This window comes from Diceros bicornis, chromosome 31 (genome assembly GCF_020826845.1).
Source record: "Diceros bicornis minor isolate mBicDic1 chromosome 31, mDicBic1.mat.cur, whole genome shotgun sequence".
Classification (NCBI taxonomy): Eukaryota; Metazoa; Chordata; class Mammalia; order Perissodactyla; family Rhinocerotidae; genus Diceros; species Diceros bicornis.
In genome coordinates this window covers 11,350,274-11,376,890 of record NC_080770.1, presented here as the reverse complement: position 1 = coordinate 11,376,890, position 26,617 = coordinate 11,350,274, and the positions used below count along the sequence as shown (strand labels likewise).

The window sequence follows — 26,617 nt, the reverse complement described above, 5'->3', positions numbered from 1 at the left end:
ACGCAAGGGGGCACAAGCTTCCTCCAGACCAGGCTGCTCCTCAAACACAGTTAACCCTAGGCAGGACTGCCCTACCCTCTCCAGGGACCATCAACCCACCTCCACCACTTTCTCCCTAAACTCAGTCTCCCTCCCCGCGGGCACAATTCCAAAGAACACACGTGCAGCTTCAACTCTCTCCCTTTAAGAGTCCCAGGCCTCTCCACGCCTCACCCCTACCAGGAGCCCATTCTCTCAGCACCCCCTGCTGGGGATGAATGTCCCCATTCCTCCCCTAGCATCTCAGCTCACGCTTTGCTAGGTGCCATGAAGTAAAGTGGATTCAGCCTGTATCAGAAACCTCTCCAGCCCTCCCCTCCCTCCCTAGCTGGGGCTGAGAAGAAGCCTCCTCCTGGGACCACCCATCTGGCCCAGTTCTTTTCAGGAATGCAACCCATCCCCACTCTGGCCACATCTCCTCCAGGACCTGGTCTTTCCAGGCCATGGGGAAGAGGAAGTGTTTGCTCAGCTCCACAAGAATACCATAACCTTTCTGGACATACAGGGCAGGGGTCCCACAGCAGGTGAGCCAGGGACCGGGACCACGCCAGAGCCAGTGAACGGACATGAGTACTGGGGCCACTGGCCCAGGGCTGGGTCTGTGCTGCCCCCACAACTCTGAGCCCCATGGGCTCCAGGAGCCCCAGATGGAGGTTCATCAATTTGCTAGCTTCCTTGGCAGAGACCCAGTCTCCTTTTCCAATTGCACTGTTTTCCAAGGTTCATCCAGCCTGGGGGGCCCTCCTCTAGCTAGGTGCGGACCCCAAACTTACTCTGGCTCGCAACCCCCATCTCACTTGCACTCCAGACGAGCTAGGAGCTGGCGCTGTCACTTCGGGACGGTCTGCCGCCCACCCTTCAGACTCCCACCCTCGGAGCCACCCCCGACCCCTCCCCGCGGAGCGTCCTTCCATCTCCGGCAGCGAGGGGGCTCGCCGGTCGTCGTGCTACCACGCGCTCCGCAGCCGTGGGCCGGGCTGGGGACGCAGGGCGCCTCCCGGTGCAGGGCGCACGCACGGCAGGGACACCCCCTCCCGCCCCCGGAGGCAGCGGCGGCCCGAGCCGGCGCCGAGCCGCGAGCGCGCGCCGACCTACCCGCTCCACATCCCGGCGCCTCGGGCGCCCGGCGTCCGTCCGCCGCGCTGCCGCCGCGATGTCCCCGCGCCACCCCCGGGCCAGCCGGCCGGCCCGCAGCCTGTCAGCCCTGCCCGCAGCCCGTCCGTGCGGCCCCCGCTGGCGCCCGGGCCCGCAGCCCCGCGGCGACCCTGCCCTCGGCGGGTCACGTGGCGGAGGGGGTGGCCCGAGGACACGTGCCCGGCCCCGCCCCCCGGCGGCCGGCGCTGGGAGCTGGCGCGCGCTCCCGGGGACTCGGGCCGCCCGCCCCGGGACAGGGCGACGGCCGGAGCGGGGGGAGGAGCCCGATCCCCATCCTCCCGCGGCCAGCGCTGCTCGCAGACGCCCCGGCTGACTCCTTCCCTGCTGTCACCCGCCGCCCAGCACAGCCCGGCACCCACCCCGGGCCACCGCGCTCAGGAACCCATAGCGGCTCCCGGGCTTTCAGCTCCTGGAATCTTAGCGGGTTGTCACTCAGGGCCCGCAGACAATCCCACCTCCTCACTCCTTCCCGGGGCTCCATGCTCTGTGCTTGCCCCTGCACAGCGTCCTGCCTGCTGGGAAGGTGGCAGACCCCAAACAAGTGTTTTCCGTCCTCCTGTCTGACTGCTTATCCCCAGGGAAGACCCATCTTTGGCTCAAGTTCCAACCCCAGCCTCTCCCCACAGGCGTCTCGCTCTTGCTCTGAACACACCCTGCCCATCCCTCCTTTGCTCCCCATCTGCTCTCTGGGGGAATGCACCCTCCACACACACATACTCTACAAAACCTTTCCCTGACTCCCAGACCACTGGCAGTCCTGTCCCTCAGTCCCTCTGTCCCTCTGTCACCTATTCTGAGCCCTGACCATTGGCCTCAACTTCAGCCTGGATCTGGATCCAGCGAGAACGTAACCCCTCTTCTCTCCTGCCAGGGACCTCCATGCCTAGAGGAGGCCTGGGAGGCTGGGAGGAAGAACTTCCCTTTCAGATGCTACCGAAACTCCAGCGCACTACTCTTCCAGGCCCACAGAGCCCGGGCCCCAGGCTTGAGTGTGTCAGGTCTTCATTTTGAGACACATGTTTCATTCATTCATTCATTCATTCATTCAGCCATCCCTTCTGAGCACAAACTATGGACCATACAAGGGCTGAGGACCCAAAACAAAACTGCACAGACACAGGCTGTGTCCTCCTGGGGCTCCAGTATGGTGGGGAGATGGGAGTCGGGGACACACTCTCAAGGACCTCCGCTTTTGGTGGAGCAGGGCTACTGCTTGCCCGGCGCACACCTTGCTAAGTGAATGCTGTCTTTGTTGAAAATAGAAAATAGTACTCCTTTCCTAGGTGGGCACAGCCTACACCAAGGTACAAGGTGAGTGGAGGGCAGGCTGGATTTTATGCCTTGCTCGTTTGCTTCCTTGGCTGGCACCTTGTGCAGTGAACAACCTGGGCAACCCCCTGTGACATCCCTTCTGACTTTCCAGAATCACTCTGCCCGGCCCCATGCCCCTCACTCTGCAGGGCAATTGTTTCCATGACTGGGGTTTCCCAAGGGCAGGGACCAGCTCCTTCTTGGCGCTGTTTCTCCACCCACCCCAGCCCAGCCCAGGGTCTGGCCCAAAGCAGATGCCATCATATGTGTGTCGACATGAATTCTTCACTCAACGAGTCTTGAGCAACTGCTGTCTTCTTGGCTCTTGCTCTGTTCGCTATTCAGAAGGGGGAGAAGATGACACCGAAGGAGCTCAGGACAGAGTCCTTACCCTCCAAGTCTCCACAAGCCTGGGCAGGAGATAAGACCCGGCCCACATCATGGTAACCCAGCCTGGTGGCAGATAAGGGGTGGAGGGGGTGTCAGCCCAGGGCTGTGGCCCCAGAGGAAGAATCCTCAGCATGGGAGGGCCGGTGGGCTGTGGAGGCCCTTGAGCAAGGGCTTGAAGGACAAGTCACTGTGGGAGCAGTGACACCCTAGTAACAAACCCAAACTATCCCGTCATCTATGTCCAGTGACCTTGGCCTCCCAGGCCAAGCTAGCTCCTCCCACAGCCCGGTGAGCTCTGCTCCTCAGCTCAAAGGATGGGCTCAGAGAAGTTAAGGAACCTGCCTGATGTCACACAGCCAGGTGTGGTGGGGCTGAGATCCCTTATACCAGTTTTATAAAAAGACGGCCCAGAAACCAGAGGGCTTCCTGGAAGCGGCAGCTGCGTGCGGTCAGGCAATAAGGGGCACCCACTAGGTGCCCGGCTGACAGGTGAGGAGGGAGAAATAAAAGGTGTGTACTCTGCCCCCACGGCACTGCTGTCCCCAAATCTACCCGCTTCTCTGCCTGCCATCCCCATCCCCATCTGGCAGCCTTAGCCACAGACCCTTGGCTGGAGGCAGATGAGTAGCAGGAGACTGCCAGCCTGGATGACCCAGGCCCTGATTCTGGACTTAGGTCTGTTCTCAGCTCACTGTGTGACCCAGGATGAGTGTCTTGCCTTCTTTGAGCCTGAGTCTACATCCCTACAACCACTCAGTTGGACAATCAGGGCAACCCTCTGGCGCTGACCTTGTAGGAGGCTCATGAAATTCCTCAGAGTTCCCTGCAGTCTCTTGTCAGGAGCCTGGCTCCTGCAGAGTGGCAAGATTCCCCCTCCCCTCCACGTCCCAGGTCGCTGGCTCACCTGTCTGTGTCCCAGCGCTCCTCTTTCAAGTTCCCCTCAAGTACAAGGGCCGGACCTGATGAGGCATAGCGCGCAGTCCCCGAGCTCATCGCTGGGAACACGGGGCATGTGCCCCGGGCAGGGCACTGGGTGGGCTGCTCAGGGGCGTCCATGCCTGGAGGGCCAGACCGAGGGTCCCTGTGGAGACTGCCAGGCTGGCAGGTGGCAGGAGCCTTCTCCCCAGCCCCAGGCAGAGCCTCACACTAACCTTTGCTATCTCAAAGGAGCAGCGGCCTGGGAGGGAGGCGCCTCCCCGAAAGGCCTCTATCTCCTTAAACCCCGTAATTATTAACTCCGGTGGCTCATGGCGCAGCACAAGACACTGGGGCCCTCCTTCCCGGGCTCTGGGCCACGGAAGGTGGGACACCTCGAAGCAAGGTGGGGACCTTCCACTACAGGAAGGCTTCTACTCGGCGCACAGGTGGGACTGCCCATCCCCTCCCTGTCCAGGTTGGCGAGCTGGAAGAGTCTGTCCAGCCCTGGTCCTACACTAGCTGGCTGTGTGGCCCCTGCCTACCCCCCAGTCCCTGGCCTCAATATCCCCTTAAAACTTTTAACCACCAACAAAAAGGGACCACTTAGCGTAGCAGTTAGGAACACAGGCCTGGAGTCAGACAGGCCAGATTCAACCCCACTTCCAGACTGAACCTTTGGGCATGTCAGCCTCTCTGTGCCTCAGTTTTCCCAACTATAAAATGGTATCTTATCCTCCAAGGCACACCAGGCCAGCTGCTATTGCCCAGACATGCCTTACACTCCCCTTTCGTCCTACTGTCCCCTCTCTCTGTAGCCTCCACCCCATCCCACCCCCAGTGATAAATTTCTCTTCTGCTCATATGTCCCCTCCAGGAAGCCTTCCCCTGTGAATTGCTTTCTTCCTCTTCAGGCATCGGGCTGGAGCCTTCAAACAGGTGGTCTGCCTTGTGTCACGATGAGTGCCTCATGGCATCATTGGACACCCCCACGAGAACTGAGTGACCCCGTGGGCAGAGGCTGGCCCACGTTCGTCACCGAATCCTTGATGCCCCCTTGCCTGGCACATGGTCAGCCTCCATCCATCCATGGGATGGTTTGAATGTTCCACCCTGTCTCATTAGGCCTGAATTCTAATCCTAGTTCTGCCAGTCCCTGGCTGTGTGACCTTGGGCAAGTTGCTTAACCTCTCTGGGACTCAGCTCCCTCATCTATAAAATGGGAACAATTCTCCCCTGTGAAAGTATGAACATTCGTGAAGTGTCTGCCGCGGTGGAGACTGAAACAAGGGTTTCCTGTTCCCTTCTCCCTCGCCTTTCCTCTTTTTCCTGTCAGCCTCAGAGTTCCCACTGGGGAGAGGCTGCCAGTTCCTGACTCTGCAGTCAGGCCCGGATAACAATATCTCCTGCTCAGGCTTGGGCTTCGAAGCTCTCAGCCTAATGCAAACCAGATGCTGGTCTCCCTTTCCTGGCAGTGAATTTTCCATGGCCTGCTCCCAACCCCTTCCTGTTTTTGCTCCTCGCTGGTCCCCCTGCTAAATTCTCCTGTGCCCCAACCTTCCTCTGCAGGGCAACCTCTGGGCCCACCTGGAAACAATTAATGGAAAACAGGATGTGTGAAAGGGGGAGGGTCCTCCGTCACCCCGACATGGTGACATGCTGGGAGAGGAGGGCTCTCAGCCTGGCTGATGACAAAGTGTGTGGAGATGGTCCCTCCCTGCCAAGCCCCTCGCCAGCCCCTGGGGGGCCAACGGAGTCCAAGAGGTGCTGGGGAATGTATAGAAACATTTGCTACTTTCTGGACATTTAGGCACAGCTGGGACTGTGTGGGGAGCTATGAGGACCTTGTCCTCGGCTGTGACTTAGAAAAATCAGAGCCAGAAGAGGCCCAGCCCCCTCCTGTTGCAGATGAGGAAACCGAGGCAAGGAGACTCATCCAGGGTCACTGGTGAGTCAGAGCCAAGAGGCAGACGGGTCTGGGACTGCCTGCCAGTAAGAGCTGCTGCCCCAAGTCACCTCCTGGCTTGCTATCTCAGCGTCATCCCGCCCGCCCTTCCCCCATCGCCACCGCGCTGAGCCCAGTCACGAGGGGAGGCTCACAAGGCTGCCTGCCTGCTGCCCAGCCACCTCCTGGCTGGCAGGCATGCACACCTGGCCCGGCAGACCTGGATCTTCTCCACCAGGGGCTGGGCACTCCCCAGAGGAAGCTCTGGGCCAGCCCAGGGGTGTGCGTGTGTTGGGGGCTCTTCCTTTATCCTCTCAGCCCAGTGAATCCCCTCAGGACAGCCAGGGCTCCCCAGGGCAGCGAGGACTCTGCTCTTTCCCTGCAAACAACAGCCTGAGGGCTCCCTGAAAGCTGGCTGGGCTGCCCCTCCCTCCGCCAGCTGTGCAGAGTGTTTGGACAACTGGATGGAATGTTTTGCAGCCTGGATCCCAGAGCTCAGATTTCAAGAGGGAGGGAGGAGAGGATGCTGGACCCAGGGAGAGAAGAAGAGGCTCCAGAGGTCAAATGTGGGCCTGGAGGCCCCCCACCCAGGCCTGACCGAGACCACTGCCTGCCCAGCCCCAGTGTGGTGGGAGCTGGAGTCAGGCCCAGGCCACAAGGAAGGGCTGGACGGAGGGTGGAGGCTGCTGAATGGTGTCAGAGATGTGGTCCGGGCGAACTGGTGAAGTCAGGCCCTGGGGACAATCTGGGCTCAGGGAGGGGCCGCGCCCTGGGCAGCATTTTGAGAGCACTAAGATTCCAAGACGGAGGTCAGTTCATCGACCACCACCCCCATTTTACAGATAAGACAATTGGGGTCCAGAGGGGGCAGGCACTCGCCCCAGGTGGGTGTAGAGCTGAGCAGGTGCTCGTAGCACGCTGGGCGTGCAACTGGGCTGGAACCCAGGCTCCTGATCCTAAGCTTTCTCCTCTCACTCTGCAGGCTGCCCCATGCTCCCTCCCAGCCCCCGAGACACACACACACCCCAGCCAGTGAATCGTCATCCTTGCTCTTCCCCCAAAAAACACAGGCGAAATAACCTACTCAAGTGCAGTACTCTAGGGTCACAAAGAAAATACGCTGACACTGAGCTCCCCACCAGCCTCCAAGAGAGTCACATTAACCCACTTGTGGATAAGGGGGGAGGCCCAGAGAGCCAGGAGTCCTGTGCCATCTCCTACCCTGGGGCCGACGCCTCCCCCACATTCCCCACCACAGCTGACCAGACCTCCCAGAGGCCCTGGAGTAAGGCTGGGAAGACACACAAGTTCTAACCCAACTTTGTGGAAGATAGTTTGAGCCTCAGTTTATTCAACTTACAATTGGGAGGATTATCCTTACTCTACTTGACTCATCATACTGTGGGTGCTCATGGCGAGGGGCAGGGGGGGTACCAGAGGACTCCTTTGGAGACTTAAATATTTCCCAGCAACAAACCCATTGGAAGCTCACATGAAGAAATGAGGGACGGGATTCCTTTGGGCCCAGATGGGTGTGGGAGTCCCACCAAGGTGCCTGGGGGGGATTTCTGGAGGCAGAACCTGTTTGCCCACTCCCAGCTCCTGAGCAAGAAGGCTCAGCTGACCTAATGGAATTCGAGACTCAGCCAAACCTTCAGGGACAGATATGCCTGGAGGGGGAGAGGATGACCCCCCAGGCAGCTGGTGACTCCCTTCCAAAATGGCAGAATGGGAGGCAGGGCGGAGACCGTGCTAGAATCTTTACATTTGATATCAGATTTAACTCACCCTCCAAACCACCACCACCTGATGGGGTCCTTCATTGCTTTCTGCTCCCATTTTAAAGATGAAGAAACTGAGACTTGTAAAAGTTAAAGGATCTGGCAACAGTGAACAAGTGAAGAAAGCAGGATGTTTTTTTTTTCTGCTGAGGAAGACTAGCCCTGAGCTAACACCTGTTGCCAATCTTCCTCTTTTTTTTTCGCTTGAGGAAGATTGTCCCTGAGCTAACATCTGTGCCAGTCTTCCTCTATTTTGTAAGTGGGATGCCGCCACAGCGTGGCTGACGAGTGGTATAGGTCTGCACCCGGGATCTGAACCTGTGAACCCAGGCTGCCGAAGCGGAGCGCACTGAACTCAACCACTAGGGCACGGGGCTGGCCCTGGAAGTAGGATTTTAATCCAGGTTTATCTGACTCCAAAAGCTCACGTTCTTATCCCTCCTCCACGGTTCATCCTCTCAGGAGGAAGGGTAAGATGAGGGTTTTTGGAGAAAGGAGGACTTGAATAATAAGCAGGATTTAAATGTATAGAGATGGAGGACGGGCATTTTAGGCAGAGCGACCATCAGGAACAGATGCTGGGATGTGGGACAGAGAGGGCACACACAGAGAGAAGCACACCCTTCACTTTGGCTAGAACAGTAAAGAAAAGACTAGATGGGCAGGCTCAGGACGAATCATGAGAAGCCTTGGAGGCCAAGTTAAAGAGTTTGGACTTTATTCTAAAGACTCCAAGGAGACAGTTAAACATTTTTGAGCAGAGAGTGACACGATCAGACTCCTGGCTTTGGGAAGATTAAACGGACAGCAGTGCAGCATAGAAAATAGAAGTGAATGCTTCTCTAATATCCAAAGAGGAAAAGATTTTCTAAACATAGAAGCGTCTGAAGAGGCCTCAAAAGAAAAAAATCAATAGATCTGTTTACATTAAAATTTAAAACTTCTCTATGTTCCTCCCTTCACTGAAAAATAACCCAAATTAAAAGGCAAATAGCCTGGGGAAAATATTCCCAGCAAATGGCAAAGTGTTAACATCTTTAATATATAAAGAATTCAAAAATCAATAAGAAAAACACTGGGAGCACAGTAAACGTGTTCATTTATTCATTCATTCAACAGATCTTTTTTTTGCACTTTTTTTTTTTTTTTTGCAAGAAAGAGTGGCCCTGAGTTAACATTTGTTGCCAATCCTCCTCCATTTTGTATGTGGGATGCTGCCACAGCATGGCTTGATGAGCGGTGTTGTAGGTCCATGCCTGGGATCTGAACACCTGAACCCTGGGCCGCCAAAGTGGAGCGCGTGAACTCAACCACTATACCACTGGGCCGGCCCCCATTCAACAAATCTTTTTTTTTTTTTTTTTTGTGAGGAAGATCAGCCCTGAGCTAACATCCATGCTAATCCTCCTCTTTTTGCTGAGGAAGACCGGCTCTGAGCTAACATCTATTGCCATTCCTCCTCCTTTTTTTTTTCCCCCAAAGCCCCAGTAGATAGTTGTATGTCATAGTTGCACATCTTTCTAGTTGCTGTATGTGGGACGCGGCCTCAGCATGGGCCGACAAGCGGTGCATCCGTGCGCACCCGGGATCCGAACCCGGGCCTCCAGTAGTGGAGCGCATGCACTTAACTGCTAAGCCATGGGCCTGGCTCTCAACAAATCTTTAATGAGCACCTATGCCAGGTGCTGAGGTGATATTAGCGGACAAGCCAAAGTTTCTGCACGCGTGAAGTATACAGTTTGGGGTTGGGTGAGTAGGGAGGATTTAGACATCTAATTACAACACTGGGGACAGGTACAAGGAGGGGAAGTGCATCTAGAAACTCCTAACCTAGACGTGGGATCTGGGAAATGTTCCCGAGGGAAGAATCTGGGAGTAGGAAGGGGACTATTCAAGTCTGACTATTCTGCAAGACTCAAGGGAGTTGGGGCCAGGTCACGTGGGGCCATGCATGCTAGGTAAGGAGTTCAAACTTTATACTTAAGGACAAAGGGAATCATTGCAGGGTTTAAGCAGGAGTGTGATGTGATCAGATCTACATGTCAAAAAGATGACTCCTCTGGATGTGTGTGGAATGGGTTGGAGAATTTCTGCTTCTAGAGATGTAGTGAACTTGGAGCAGTGAGGAGCATCCCTGCTACAGAAAAAGAATATCCTGCAAAGAGAGGCCATGATTCATTGAGGCCTTTTTATCTGCCTAGATCTCCAAAACCGCTTTCTGACCCAGAAGGAAAGTTAGAATGAAGCTGGGAGTTTGGCCAGGAGGAGATGGGGGAGCTGAATCTTGGGCAACTACGTTAAGACAGGGCCCTCAAAGAAAGCTGAAGTGTTCCATGTGGTGACACCTCCTGGCTCCTGGCAGAAGCAGATGCAAATCCCTTTTGGAGGAAAGTGTCCAAATTTAGGTATGAAAGATTCCCTTTGGTTAATATTGAGTGATGAGCTCACAATCAGAGATCACCAGCACAGAAGGAGGCTAGCCACTACAGGTGAGAATCGGCGGAAACAACACACAACAGATTTAGATGTTACAGGACTCCAGATACTCAAGTACTGTATACGATATAGAAAGGTTATGTATGAACTTAAGATGAAGAAGCAATGAGAGATTATCAAGGAGAACCAAGCAGATTTTTAGATGTCCTAATGAAACACATATATGTGTATAAGTGTAGACACACATATAAGTGTGTGTGTGTGTATATATATATACACTTATGTCTGCAAAAGAATGAGTTAAATAGATTAGGTATAGCTAAAGAGAGAATTAGAGTCCTGGAGGATATATCTAAAGAATTAACCAGAAAGCAGCACAGAGAGGCACACACAGAGATGGAAAATTTAAAAAAGAAGTTAAAAAGAGATATAGAGCATAGACTTATAAGGTCTATAAAATCCAAGAATAGAAAATAAAGCATAGAGGGCCGGCCCCGTGGCTTAGCAGTTAAGTGCGCGCGCTCCGCTACTGGTGGCCCAGGTTCGGATCCCGGGTGTGCACCGACGCACCGCTCGTCCGGCCATGCTGAGGCCATGTCCCACATACAGCAACTAGAAGGATGTGCAACTATGACATACAACTATCTACTGGGTCTTTGGGGAGAAAAAGGAGGAGGATTGGCAATAGATGTTAGCTCAGAGCCAGTCTTCCTCAGCAAAAAGAGGAGGATTAGCGTGGATGTTAGCTCAGGGCTGATCTTCCTCACAAAAAAAAAAAGCTTGAAGAAAATAAAGCATAGAGAGAGGCAATATTTGTTTAATGAATACAGAGTTTCATTTTGGGAAGCTGAAAAAAGTTCTGGAGATGGATGATGGTGGCAGATACACAAGAATGTGAATGTACTTAATGCCACTAAACTGTACACTTAAACATGGATAAAATGGTTTTTTGAAACACACAAACCTGACACACCTAAGCATAAGGATATGGAAAAGTTGAGCTTGGAAAAGTTATACCAAGAAAATATATCAAGAAAATACAGAACAGGGCCCAGTGGCGTAGTGGCTAAGTTCATGTGCCCCACTTTGGTGGCCCGGGGTTTGCAGGTTCAAATCCTGGGTATGGACATACGCACCACTCATCAAGCCATGTGTGGTGGCATCCCACATACACAATAGAGGAAGATGGGCACAGATGTTAGCTCAGGGATAATCTTCCTCAGCAAAAAAAGGAGGATTAGCAAAAGATGTTAGTTCAGAGCCAATCTTCCTCACCAAAAAAAAAAAAGAAAGAAAGAAGGAAAAAATTCAGAACAAAAGAATAGTGATATACCTATGTTATAACTGACCTTTAAGACAAAACGCATTATTAAGGGTAGAGATGGCCACTATGCAGATATAATAAAATGAGGACAATGTTAAGTAAAATAAAAGTTAAATTCACCAGAAAGATATAACAATTCTAAATTAATATGTGCCTAATAACATAGCCTAAAAATATTTAAAGCAGAAATCACAAGGGGGCAGCCTGGTGGCATAGCGGTTAAGTTTGGGTGCTCTGCTTTGGCGGCCTGGGGTTCGCAGGTTCGGATCCCCAGCTCGGACCGACACACTGCTTGTCAAGCCATGCTGTGGTGGCGTCCCATATCAAGTTTAGGAAGATGGGCATGGATGTTAGCCCAGGGCCAATCTTCCTCAGCAATAAAAGGAGGATTGGCAATAGCTGTTAGCTCAGGGCTAAAAAAAAAAAAAAGAAAAAAAAATCATTAGAGCTACTGGGGGAAATTAGACAAATCTGTCACATAGTATAAGGTATCAATAAATCTCTCAATTCTGAGTAGATCAAGAAAGTGAAATGTCAGGAACCAGCAGCAACAGAGACCTCTAGCACTGGTAGTAAAGGCTAAAACATCGAGCTCCGAATCAAAGCTAATTGAGAAACAATTAGATCCCTACATCCCCTCCCCTGCTTCATGCCACTGAACAACTTCCTCTTTCTGAATCTAGCATAAGACTGGAAATTTATTCTCTGGAGATGGTAAAACAGAGAGTCTTTGAGCCAGTAGCAGACTGAGGGGATTAAGTGATTGTATACAAGTTGAAAACTAAGATTCCCCAACCCCCTTCCCTTACTTGGCAGCCAGAATAGTGGCAGCCAGATCTTTACCTTCCAGGCGACAGGTTGGAAGAGCCTTCCGAAGCAACTCCGGTGAGCCCAAGAGAGAACGCAAGACCCTAAGACTACTATTACCCACAAAATGCCCAGCCAGAACATCATACTGTGAAGCTCAAAGTAGACATGCTTACAGCTTCCCATCAATTTTTGAGCTCCCATTCTTAGTAACAAGCAGACAACCAAGGACGATTAGCAACTAAGGAGAACCTCTAACGTGAAAGAAACCAAACCCAGGAAGCAGGAAAAAAGCAACTTGTGGGAAACAGAAACTCTGCAGGGAGAAGAAAAAATCTCCTATCATTAATATCCTTCGGAGAGAGAAAAAGAAAGTATTGCATTCATGAAATAAGAACATGATTTCATAAAAGTAAACATTCAGAGAACAAAAATAACTCTTGGAAATTAATATTTAAAGAAAACCATGATGGCAGAAATGAAAAACTCTGAAGAAGGGTTGGGAGACAAAGTTGAGGGGATATTCCCTAAAATAAACAAATATAGAGAAATAAAAAATAGAGAAAGGATTAGAAAATTCAAGGACAAACTTAGGATGCTCAATAACTGAATAACAAGGGTTCCAGAAGGAGAGAACAGAAGAAAATAGAGAGGCTAAAGCATCAAATAAATAATTCAAGATCATTTCCCCAGACTGAAGGATATGACTTTTCAAATTGAAAAGGCCCACCTTGTGCCTGATTGAGTCAATGAAAATACTAAGTTACATTAGTGTACGTTTTCAGGAAACTGGAGACAAAGAGAAGATTTTACAAGTTTCCAGAAACACAAAAATAGTCACAACAAAGAATCTGGAATCAGAATGAATTTGGACTTCTCAACAGTGACGCCAGAAGCAAGAAAACAGTGAAGAAATGCCTTCAAACTTCTGGGGGAAAAGTATTTCCAACCTAGAATTTTGTGCCAACCAAACTATCATTCAAGGATATACGCAAGGTCTCAAAAATTTAACTCTCACATACTCTTTCTCAGGAACTACTGAAGGATGCACTCCAACAAAATGATGGAGGAAACCAAGAAAGAAAACACATAGGTCAGGAAACTGAAAAGCCAACACAGGACGAAAGGGGAGGGACTCTTTAGGATGATAGTGAGGGCAGATTCTGGGATCCTGTGTAGGCAAAGATGGCAATCACTCCAAATTGGAAGAGAGAAGATCAAGAGGTTGGCACATTGAGGGTAGTCATCACCATCCTTCTGCCACTGCACCATCACTTTGAACTCATGAACTGTTACAGGGTGTGTTCCACCAAAACAGAAGAGTAAAACATAAAAAAGAAAGACAGGGGATACAGGAAAACAAGGACTCCAACCCAGGAGACTAGGAAAGATTATTCCAAGGACAACAGCAAAGTCCCAGGACAATGGCTGTGTAGCAGCATGGAGAGTAACTAGCCTAGAGAGAGAAGAATCATGACCACTGGGAATAATGTCTCCGAGGAAAATCATGGAAATGGATAGATTAACTAACGTGATTGAAGGTATTAGAAGGTGTGAGAAGAATTAGCAATAGGTACCCTGAACAATTGAAAAAAAAACATGACAATTACTAACTTTAGGGAAAACCAAAAGTATAAAATATAATCATAGTTTCTAAAGTGCTCAGCTATGACTGATATTTGAGTAGGCATAAAAATGTAAATGTCAAATATTCATTTAACCACTATTGTTTTAACCCATAGTGGCATCAGAGAATTAAATCCTCATCTCCCAAATAAGAAGTCAATAGATTAAATGATTAATAAAAAGCTGTTAGTATACACACGTTATTTGGAGAAATGAAGATGTGTAAATCCCAAAGGAACAGCTAGAGGGGGGCTGGAGGGAAGGGACGGGTGGAGCAGAAAACTGCTGAATTTTTTTTTTTTTTTTGGTGAGGAAGATCAGCCCTGTGCTAACATCTGCCAATCCTCCTCTTTTTTTGCTGAGGAAGATTGGCCCTGGGCTAACATCTGTGCTGATCTTGCTCCACTTTATATGGGACGCCGCCACAGCATGGCCTGCCAAGCGGTGCATCGTTGTGTGCCCGGGATCCAAACCGGCGAATCCCGGGCCGCCCCGCAGCGGAGCGCATGCACTTAACAACTTGTGCCACTGGGCTGGCCTCTGCTATATTTTTTTTTTTTTTTTTTTTTTTTTTTGTGAGGAGATCAGCCCTGTGCTAACATCCGCCAATCCTCCTCTTTTTTTTGCCGAGGAAGACGGCCCTGGGCTAACATCTGTGCCCATCTTCCTCCACTCCACATGGGACGCCGCCACAGCATGGCTTGCCAAGCAGTGCGTCGGTGCGCGCCCGGGATCCGAACCAGCAAACCCCGGGCCGCCGCAGCGGAGCGCGCGCACTTAACCGCTTGCGCCACCGGGCCGGCCCTGCTATATTTTATCATAAGCCTTTTTGTGACTATTTGCCTTTTAAAATTATATACACATGTTACAACTTCGATAAAATCAAAATTAATTTTAAAAAGAAAACTACTCCAGCTCATTCTGGGAGGCCAGAAACCCAACAAGGATAGTATGAGAAAGGAAAATTATAAGCCAATCTCTCTAATGAACATATTCTAAATAAAATGTTAACAAACCGAATCCATCAATGAGCACAAAATATAAACTCAACCTGGTTATTGTATTTTATACCAGGAATTCAAGCTTGGTTTAACATTAGAAAATCTTTAAATGTCATTCACCCCTTTAATAGATTAAAGGAAGAAAGCATTGTGATTATCTAAATAGCTGCAGAAAAAGCATTTGATAAAATTCAATCACCATTTATTTTTTAAAAAAGTAGAAATCTGGGAATAAAAGGGAACTTCATTAAACTGATAAAGAGTGGCCACCCAAATCCCACAGCAAACATTATTCTTTTATTTTTTTTGTGAGGAAGATTGGCCCTGAGCTAACATCTGCCAATCCTCCTCTTTTTGCTGACAAAGACTGGCTGTGGGCTAACATCCATGCCCATCTTCCTCCACTTTATATGGGATGCCGCCACAGCATGGCTTGCCAATCTGTGCATCTGTGCGTGCCTGGGATCCGAACCGGCAAACCCCAGGCCACCGCAACGGAGCGCACGTACTTAACCGCTTGCGCCACGGGGCCAGCCCCCAGCAAACATTAATCTTAATGGTGAAATGCTAGAAACATTCTTTTACTTGTTTTTTTTTTTTGTTTTTTTTGCAGGGAAGGATTCACTCTGAGCCAACATCTGTTGCCAATCTTTCTCTTTATTTTTTTCTCCCCAAAGCCCTCCCAGTACATAGTTTTATATCCTAGTTGTAAGTCCTTCTAGTTCTCCTATGCAAGCCACCGCCACAGCATGGCTACTGACAGACGAGTGGTGTGGCTCTGCGACAGGGAAACGAACCCAGGCCACCGAAGCAGTGAGAGTGCCAACTTTAACTGCTAGATCATAAGAGTCAGCTCAAAACATTCTTTTAAAACTAGGAAGGAGACAGTCATGGCTGCTATCATTGCTTCTATTCAACATTGTACTAGTGACTGTAGCCAGCGCAATAAGACTGGAAAAAGAAATTTAAGACATAAAGATTGGAAAAAAAAATCACAACTGTCATTTTTCACAGATTGTCTACATAACAAATCCAAAGGACTCCATAAATAAATTATTATAATTAGTAGGAGAGTTTGGGAAAAGGTTGGTTATAATATCAATAAAAAATCATTTGCAGTTCTGTACACTGGCAACAGTTAGAAAAATAGAATTTTAAAAATACATTATTTAATATAGCAATAAAATGATAACACCTATAATAAATCTAACAAAATATGTGCAAGACTTGTTACAGAGAAAATTTTAACTCTGGATATAAATTATAAAATTATAATCATTCTAGTATAAATTATCATGTATAATCTAAATTATTTTAATTATAAAAATATAAAAACTGGATGCAAATTATAAAACTGGATATTTTTAAAAGATGACAATTTCCTGTAATTTGATCTCTGGATTCAATGCAATTGCAATCAAAATTTCAACAGGATTTTCTTGAATATGACATGGTGATTTTAAAATTTATATAGAAGAGTAACAGTCAAGAATATCTAAGACATCCTCGAAGGCGAAGAACGAGGCAGAGTTGCTTACTCCTCAGCTATCAGGACTTATAAAACTCTAGTAATAAAAACAGTACGATATTAGCTCAGGAATAGACAAATAGACTGATGAAATCAAATAGAGAAACCAGAAAAAGACCCATACATTTCTGGAGCTTTGACATGTAGGTATGGTCTTGCTGATCAGTGAGAAAAGGTAGGGACCATTAAATACACTATGAGGGAATAATTGGTCATCCCTATGTGGATAAGATAATTGGAACACTGTCTCACACTGTGCAGAAAAATTAATTCCAGATAGATTAATAATTTAAATGTGGAAGGCAAAACTCTGAAGAAATTGTAAGAGAATGAATATCTTTTTTATTTCAGAGATGGGAAGGATTTTTAAAAAAATTAGGACATAAAAACTGCCGTCCAGGGGCTGGCCTGGTGGCGCAAGCAGTTAAGTGCACGCGCTGCGCTGCGGTGGCCCCGGGGTTCACCGGTTCGGATCCCGGGCACGCACCGACGCACCGCTTGTCAGGACGTGCTTTGGCGGCGTCCCATATAAAGCGGAGGAAGCTGGGCACGGATGTTAGCCCAGGGCCAAGCTTCCTCAGAAAAGAGAGGAGGATTGGCAGATGTTAGTTCAGGGCTGATCTGCCTCACAAAAAATAAAAATAAAAAAATAAAAATAAAAATAAAGTGCCGTCCATAAAAGATAAGATTGATAAATTCAACTACATTAAAATTGAGAACCTCTTTTCATCAACAGACACAATAAAGTCAGTAAAAAGATAAGCCATAACCAACACAGTTTTGTATCTAGAATATAAAAGGGACTCCTATAAGTCAATAGAAATGATATAAAATAATTTGTTAGAAAAACCACCAAGGACATGAACAAGAATTTCACAGAAGAGGCATTATAGATGGCCAAAAAGAGCTTGAAAAGATACTCGAGCCTAGCCACATTGGTAACCAGCGAAATTCAAATAAGACTACAATGAGATACCATCTTGCATTCACTAGGATTGGCAAAAATTAAGAAATCTGACAATACCAAGTGATGTACAAAATGTGGATCACTATAGAGTTGGTAGGAGCATAAACTGGTACAACCACTTTGGTAAACAATTTGGCCTTATTTTATAGAATTGAACATATGCATATTCTGTGACTAGGCAATTCCACTCCTAGGTATATGCACTGGAGAAACTCTAGCACATTTGCGCCAGAAAACATGAACAAGACCCTTCAAATAGCAATCCGGTTGTCCAATGAGCAGAGACTGGATAAATGCCTTATGTTACTGTATTAGTTTCCTATGGCAACTCTAACAAATTACCGTAAACAAAGAGGCTTAAAACAACAGAAATTTATTCTCTCATCATTCTGGAGGCCAGAAGTCCCACATCAGTGTCACTGGCCTAAAATCAAGCTGTCAGTATGTCCATGTTCCCTCTGGAGGCGCTAGCGGAGAATCTGTTCCTTGCATCTTCTGGCTTCTGGCGGCTGCCAGCATTCTTTGGCTTGTGGCCATACCACATTGCCTTCTCCTCTTTTGTCTGTGTGAAATCTGTCTCTGCCTCCCTAAATGCAAGGTGATTGCATTTAGAGCCCATTCTGATAATCCAAGATAATCTCCACACCTCAAGATCCTTAACTTAATCACATGTCCCAAGATGCTGTTTTTGTACAAGGTTATATCTACAGGTTTCAAAGATTAGGATCTGATGTCTTTGTAGGGGGGCATTTTTCAGCCTTCCAGAGTCTTCTCTCTGGCCCCAAAAGACTCTCTTCCTTCACACACACAAAATACATTCACCCCATCCCAAAATCTCCAAAAGTCTTAACTCTTTATAATATCAACTCAAGTCCAAAATCTCATCTAAATATAATGAGCTCAAAACCCCAATCTCATCATCTAAAGCAGGTGTAGGTGAGACTCTGGGTATGATCCATTCTGGGAAAAAATTCCTCTACATCTCTGGAACTGTGACACTAGAAACAAGTTGTCTGTTCCCAAAATACAATGGTGGGACAGGCATAGTATAACGATTATAGACATTCCCATTCCAAAAGGGAGAAAATAGGAGAAAGTGGTCATTGGTCCTAAGCAATTTCAAAATCCAACAGGGCAAATTCCATCGTTTTCAGGGCCTAAGAATAATCTTCTGTCATCCACAGTTCTAGCCTCTGCATGCTATGGCTCTGACTTTTAGGCATAAGGCTCTGCCCTCTGGGCCTTAGCCTCCTCCCTTTGAGCCATTCTTTCTTTTTCTTAAAGGTAAGCACAGGTTGGAAGCAGAGTAGTTTTGTAAGCCTATTTCCTGCCTGTAGAATTTGGGGAGACCAATAGCCTCCCTTCATTTCATTCTGTCTCTATCCCTTTCAGTCCAAGCTACAGTATTTATTCCGCTATAATATTCTTGAAAATCTTGTGGGTCTCTTGTGTATGTCACAGGGATTCACATCATTAAACTGGAGATTCTTCCACAGATCTTTCCTGGATAATTCCATCTTTATTCCTGGCTTCTGCTGAGATGGTTGAGTAGATCCACGAGTCACGTACCTAATACCCTCAACACTGGCAAAGGCTGTCCAACCACACCCACGACCCTTCTCTCCAGAGCACAATTTTCTAGCAGTGAATCACCTAATTTTAGCATTTTTTTTTGCAATCCGAATAGGCTTCAAGTTTCACAAATCATCAAGTGCTGGTTCCTTTTTGCTTAAGAGTTCTTTTCTCAATATATCTTTTTCCTCTCACATTTTACTATAATCAGCAAGAAGAAACCTGGCCACATCTTCAACATTTTGCATAGAAATTGCCTCAGCTAACATACAAGTTCATTGCTTACAAGCTCTGCCTTCCACACACTGTACGACACAATTTACCTAGACTTTCCTCCACTGTGTAACAGAGATCCTCTCTCTTTCAATTTCCAGTAACATTTTCCTCATTTTATTCTGAGCCCTCCCTGGCACAGCCTGAAACATCTGTATTTCTACCAACAGTCTGTTCAAGGCAATCTAGGCTGTCTTTTCTGTCATGCTTCTCAAAATTCTTCCAGCCTCTACCCATTGTCCAATTCCAAAGCCATCTCCAGGTTTTTGGTGTTTGTTATAGCAGCACCCTACTATTGGTTCCAAAATCTATATTAGTTTTCTTTGGTGACTGTAACAAATTACCACAAACTAGGTGGCTTTAAGCAACAGAAATTTCTCATCATTCTGGAGGCCAAAAGTCCACAATTAGTATCAATGGGCCTAAATCAAGATGTTGGTAGGTCCATGCTCCCTCTGGAGGCTCTAGGGGAGAATGCATTTCTTGTTTCTTCCAGCTTCTGGCAGCTGCTGGCATTCCTTGGCTTCCCTCCAGTCTCTGCTTCCATTGTCACATTGCCTTTTCCTCTTCTGTTCATATATACAAACAAACAAACTATATATATATATATATATATAGTTTGTTTGTTTGTTTGAGGAAGATCGGCCCTGAGCTAATATCTGTTGCCAATCTTCCTCTTTTCTTCTGTTTTCTCCCCAAAGCCCCAGTACATGGTTGTATATCCTAGTTGTAGGTCCGTCTAGTTCTTCTATGTGGGACGCTGCCTCAGCATGGCCCGATGAGCAGTGAATAGGTCTGCACCCAGGGTCCGAACTGACGAACTCCAGGCCATGGAAGCAGAACGCAGGAACCCAACCACTGCGCCACTGGGCCAGCCCCTCTGTTCACATTAAATCTCCCACTCTTCCTCCCTCTTATAAGGACACATGTGATTGCATTTAGGGCCCACCCTGATAATCCAGGATAATCTCTGCATCTCAAGATCTTTAACTTAATCACATCTGCAAAGACCCTGTTTCCATATAAGGTAACATTTACAGGTTTCAGGGATTAGGATGTGATATCTTCAGGGGGCCATTTTTCATCCTATTGCAGTTATGTTCTTATGATGGAATATTACACATCAGTAAAAATGAATAAATATTTCTGTCTTTTATTTCTCTTCCTTCTAGAATGTAAGCTCCATAAGGGCAGGGCCTTATTTTACCTATTGCTATATACTCAGTCTCTGGAAGAGTGACCATCAGGCAAATGGTACCCAACAAATATTTGCCGAATGAACCACTAAAATAGATATTTATGAAGAATAATACAGGCAAACAGAAAATTTTATGGTATAACATTAAGTAAAAAAAAAATGGAATGCAAAATTTTATATACCAAATAATTATTTTTATGTAAAAATACTCTATGCTAAAAAAATACTGGGGATGTCAGGGAAAATGCAGTAAGCAACTACAAGAGTTCATTCCTTCACAAAAGCAGCTGATAAACTGGCAAAATTGTCAGAATTAGCTTTATCAGAACTCTGGAAACTAATCAAAGTTTATAGCAAACAGGTGAACACTTAATCAAGGAATAAACAGCTGACTCTCAGTAAGGAAACTTCAAGATATTTTAATTTATGCTGGCCCATCTCCCACTCCCCAGCTCTGTGGCAGCCTTAAAGACAACAGTCTGCATTCCTGGTATAAGTTCCTAATATCAGAGGGAGCAGAACAGAGCTTCTATGGAAAGATTTGTAGTTGTTTGTTTTGACCTGTCTGGTGGTTCCCTGAAGGTCTGGCTCAAAGGGCTTGCCTTTATTTTGCCTAATGAAGAACTCTCCCAGGTTTGAGGTGGCTACCTGGGGGGCATTTGTTGAAAACATGTAAAGGCAACTGGATTAGCTGCTGCCATCTGGGATGTAGGATAACATTTGGGGAAAACAATAAACAAACCAAAAAGTTTAGGAGGGAAGGCTGGGGAATGAGATGCTTCAGGGAATAAAGGCGTTGAAAAGTTCCTACATATTCCTCTGAATAGACGTCCACACACATGCCCAGGGCTGGGTGCATGCTCAGGAAAAGCCTGAGAAGGCCCTAAGCTCTCACCTATGGCTAATCTTCAGGCTCTGTGCAAGCAGGAAATGAAGGCTGAAGCAGAATTGTAAACTGACTGAATGTTGAAGATATGTCCCAAAACACATGCAGAGTGCATCTGCAAAACCAGGCGATTTTTGTTGTTGTTATTCCAGGCATTCAAGGAAATCTCTGTCAAATCACTAGCTAACCACTCAACTAATGGAACAGAGATTCACTGGCCACAAACAACAAAAAATATAGACTTTATAAAGTTAGTTCAGGAAAGCCACTAAACTAACAAACAACAATTATGACTACAAGCAGCAACAACAAACCCTACAGTGGTAGAAACGTGATTTCCAGAGTTGCTGCATTAAAATATTGAAAATGTCCAGTTTAGAACAAAAATTATGGTGCATGCAAAGAAACAAGAGAGCGTGACCTATACATGGAGAAAAAATCTGTCCCTGAGGAAGCACAGATATTGGATTTAGTAGACAAAAACTTTAAATCAAGTATTTAAAATATACTCAAAGACCTAAAGGAAACCATGTGCAAAGAATTAAAGTAAACCATGAGAACTATATATCACCAAGTAGAGAATATCAACAAAGAGACAGAAATTATAAAAAGGAAACAAATAAAAATTCTGGAGTTGAAGAAGAGTACTAAATGAGATGAAAAGTTCACCAGAGGAGTTCAACAGCAGATTTGAGCAGGCAGAAGAAAGGATCAGCATACTTGAAGATAAGCCAATTGAGATTACCCAGTCTGAGGAGCAGAAATTCAAAAAGAATAAAGAAAAATGAACAGAGCCTAAGAGACCTGTGAGACACTATCAAGCATACCAACATATGCATGAATGGAAGTCCCAGAAGGATAGCATGGAGAGAAATGGGTAGAAAGAATAGTTGAAGAAATAATGGCCAAAAGTTTCCCAATTTGATGCAACACATAATCTACACATCCAAGAAGCTTAATTAACCCCAAGTAGGATAAATTCAAAGAGACTCACATCAGGATACAATCAAACTGTCAAAGGCCAAAACAAAAAGAGAATCTTTAAAGCATCAAGAGAAAAGTGACTTATCATCTACAAGGGGACTTCATACAGAAAAAAATCATACAGAAAAAAAAATCATACAGAAAAAAAAAGAGGAGTTACAAACTGAAAGTACATCAACACTGACTTTAGATAAGTCAGAAATCATGGAGGCCAGAAAGAAGTGAGATGATATATTCAAAATTCTGAAAGGGGGCTGGCCCCGTGGTGTAGTGGTTAAGTGCACATGCTCCGCTGCTGGCGGCCTGTGTTTGGATACTGGGCGCGCACCGATGCACCGCTTGTCAGGCCATGCTGTGGTGGCATCCCATATAAAGTGGAGGAAGATGGGCATGGATGTTACCCCAGGGCTAGTCTTCCTGAGCCAAAAAAAAAAGAGGATTGGCATGGATGTTAGCTCAGGGCTGATCTTCCTCACACACACACACAAAATTCTGAAAGGAAAAAAAGGGTCAACCAGGAATTTTATATCTGGTAAAACTATCCTTCAGGAATTAAGAAGAAATCAAGACATTCTCAGATTAATAAAAACAGAAAGTTTGTCACTAGTAGAGCTTCCCAACAAGATATGCTAAAAAGAGTCCTCCAGGTTGATATGAAAGGACAGTAGACAGTAACTCGAATTCTCATGAAGAAATAATGAACACAGGTAAATGTAAGCACATAGGTAAATATAAAAGTCAGTGTTGATGTACTTTTAGTTTGTAACTCCTCTTTTTTTTTTTCTGTATGATTTAAAAGACCACTACAATAATTATAAATCTATGTTGATGGGAACACAATGTATAAAGACGTAATTTGTGCCAATAACAACATAAAGAACAGGGGCTAGAGCTACAGAGAACAAAGTTTTTGTATACTATTGAGACCAAATTGGTATTAATTTGATCTAGATTGTTATAAATTAAGATGTTAATTGGAATCCCCAGGACAACCACTAAGAAAATAACTAAAATATATCTAGTAAAAAAACAAGAAGGAAATCAAAATGGTACAGTAGAAAACAACACAAAAGAAGGTATTAATGGAAGAATTGAGGAACAACAACAACGAAAAAGATATAAGACATATAGAAAACAAATAGCTGGGGCTGGCCCCATGGTCTAGTGGTTAAATTTGGCACACTCTGCTTCGGCATCCCGAGTTTGGTTCCTGGGTGCCAACCTACACCACTCATCGGCAGCCATGTTGTGGTAGTGACCCACATACAAAATAGAGGAAGACTCGCACAGATGCTGGCTCAGGGCAAATCTTCCTCAAGCAAAAAGAGGAAGATTGGCAACAGATGTTAGCTCAGGGTGAATCTTCCACAGCAAAAAAAAAAAAAAAAAGAAAGAAAGAAAGAAAGAAAACAAATAGCAAAATAGCAGAATTAAGTCCTTACCAGTAATTACATTAAATGTACATGGATTAAATTCTCCAATTAAAAGATAGAGATTAACACACATGATTCAACTATATGCCATCTACAAGAGTCTTTAGATCAAAAGACTCAAATAGGTTGTAAGTGAAAGGATGGAAAAGATATTCCACATGAACTAATAAAAACAGAACTGATATGGCTGTAATAATATTAAAAAATAGATTTTAAGGGAAAAACTATTACTAGGGACAAAGAGGGACATTATATAGTAATAAAAGGCTCAATCCATCAAGAAGATATAACAATTATAAACATGTTTACCTAATAACAGAGCCCCAAAATATGTGAAGCAAGAGCTGACAGAATTGAAGGGATAAATAGACAATTCAACAACAGTATAGACTTCAACACTTCACTTTCAATAATGGATAGAACTACTATACAAAAGATAAAAAAGAAGATTTGAACAACACTATAAATCAACTAGACCTGACTCCACCCAACCACAGCAGAATATACATTCTTCTCAAGTGCACATGGAACATTCAGGATAGACCATATGTTATATCACAAAACAAGTCCTAATAAATTTAAAATATTGAATATTGAATATATAAAATATAAATATTTTATATATAAATATTGAATTCATATGATGTTTCGTCTCTGATCACAATGGAATGAAACTAGAAATTAATAAAAGATGGAAAACTGAAAAATTTGCATATATGTGAAAATTAAATAACACACTCCTAATTGCCCAACGGATCAAAGAGGAAATCACAAGAGAAATTAGATGAGATGAATGAAAATGAAACTCAGCATACCAAAATTTATGGGATGCAGTAAAAGCAGTGCTCAGAGGAAAATTTATAGCTGTAAACACCTATAGTAAAAGAAGAAAGATCTCAAATCAACAATTTAAACTTCTAGGATTTTTTTTTTATGAGCCCAAAGATAATTTATTGCATCATGTAACTGAGTGTCTGGAAGCAGAATTTGCTTCAGACATGGATTGAGTCAGGGACTGAAGTACTGTCTTCAAGATCCAGTGTCTCTCTTGTCTTCTCCCTGGCTTGACCGTATTCTCAGACCAGCGCTCTCTGTTGGTAGCAAGAGAGCTACAGCATCTCCAATCTCAAAGCTCTCACTCAAGTCCAGCCCTAAACTTCCAACTTAGGGGACTAGAAAAAGAATAACAAATTAAACCCAAAGGAAGCAGGAGGAAGGAATTAATAAATATTAAAGTGGAAATAAAGGTAATATAGAATAGAAAAACAACAAAGAGAATAAATGAAAACAAAAGTTGATTCTTTGAAAAGATCAAAAAAATTGATGAACCTTTAGTTAGACTGATAAAGAAAAAAAAAGAAGACTCAAATTAGTAAAATTAGGAATGAAAGTAGGGACGTTACTACCAACCTTACAGATATAAAAAAGATTATAAGAGAATTCTATGATTAATTGACTATCAACAAATCTGATAACCTAGATGATAAAGACAAATTCCTAGAAAATATATACTACTAAAACTGACTCAAGAAGTAATAGAAAACCCAAATATACCCATAACAAGAGATTGAATCAGTAACCAAAAAATTTCCAATAAATAACAGGCTAAGGCCAGATTGCTTAACTGCTGAATTCTCTCCAACATTTAAAGAAGAATTAACACCAATTCTACTCAAACTATTCCAAAAAATACGGAAGAGTGTGCCTCCTAATGTATTCCATGATGCCAGCATTGCCTTGATACTAAAGCCAGTAAAGACACTGTAAAGAAAGAAATCTACAGACCAATATCCCTTATAAATAGAGATGCAAAAATCCTTGACAAAATACTAGAAAATTGAACAATCATACATCACAGCCAAGTGAGATTTACCTCAGGAATGCAAGGGTGGTTCAATATATGAAAATTAATCAATGTAATATACTATATTAAGGAATGAAGGAAAACAACCACATGATCACCTCAACTGATACAAAAAAAAAAAAAGTTTATGAAACCCAACACCCTCATGGATGAATCCCGAGGATACTATGCTAAGTGAAAATAAGCCAGGCACAAAAAGACAAATATTGTATGATTCCACTTATATGAGATACTTAGAGTCGTCCAAATCACAGAGAGAGAAAGTAGAATGGTGGTTGTCGGGGCCTGGGAGGAGTGGGGAATGGAGAGTTAATGTTTAACTGGTATAGAGTTTCAGTTTTACAAGATGGAAAGAGCTATGGAGATAGATGGTGGTGCTGGTCATACAACATTAAGAATGTATTTAACACCACTGAATTGTTTACTTAGAAATGGTTATGACGGTAAGTTTTATGTTATGTGTATTTTACCACAATAAAAAAAAATTGTTAAAAAAAAACCCCACATCTTTTCGTGATAAAAACATTCATAAAACTAGGACTAGAAGGGAACTTCCTCAGCTTAATAAAAGACATCATTGAAAACCCACAGTTAATATCATACTTAAGGGTGAAAGACTGAGAACTTTCCTTTATATTGTTCCTAAGATCAGGAACAATATAAAGACGTCTGCTCTTGCCACTTCTATTCAACATTTTACTGGAAGCTTTAGCCAGGGCAAGAAAAAGAAATAAAAGACACCCAAATTGGAAAGCAAGAAGTAAAACTATCTCTATTCACAGATGGCATGATTTTATATACAGAAAACCCTAAAGAACCTACACAGAAACTATTACAGCTAATAAACAAGTTTAGCAAAGTTGTAGAATATAAGATCAACATATAAAAATCAGTTGTATTTCTATAACTGGCAATCAACAATCTGAAAATAAAAAAATTAAGAAAAATAATTCCATTTACAATAAAATCAAAAAGAAGAAAATATTTAGGAATAAATTTAAGAAAGGAATGAAGACTTATACAATGAAAACTGTAAAACATTGTTGAAAGAAATTAAAGAAGACCTAAATAAATGAAAAGACATTCCATGTTCATGGATTGGAAGACTTAATATTGTAAAGATAGGAAAGTGATCTACAGATTCAGTGTAATTTCTATCGAAATTCCGATTGCCTTTTTTTT

At 45.0% G+C, this 26,617-nt stretch overlaps 1 protein-coding gene across 4 annotated transcripts in view; it reads right to left on the bottom strand.

Annotated features, from left to right (window-relative positions):
* Positions 1-26,617, bottom strand: part of RAB3IL1 (RAB3A interacting protein like 1) — a 46,040-nt gene that overhangs the window by 16,979 nt on the left and 2,444 nt on the right. For 2 of the 4 annotated variants that reach the window (XM_058526692.1, XM_058526694.1), the window contains exon 1: positions 1,135-1,254. The exons of the other annotated variants lie outside the window; for them this stretch is intronic. In XM_058526692.1, coding sequence (XP_058382675.1) covers positions 1,135-1,145 — 11 coding nt within the window. In that variant the 5' untranslated portion in view covers positions 1,146-1,254. Of the gene's footprint in view, positions 1-1,134; positions 1,255-26,617 lie in introns of those variants that run through there. 4 annotated transcript variants of the gene reach the window in all.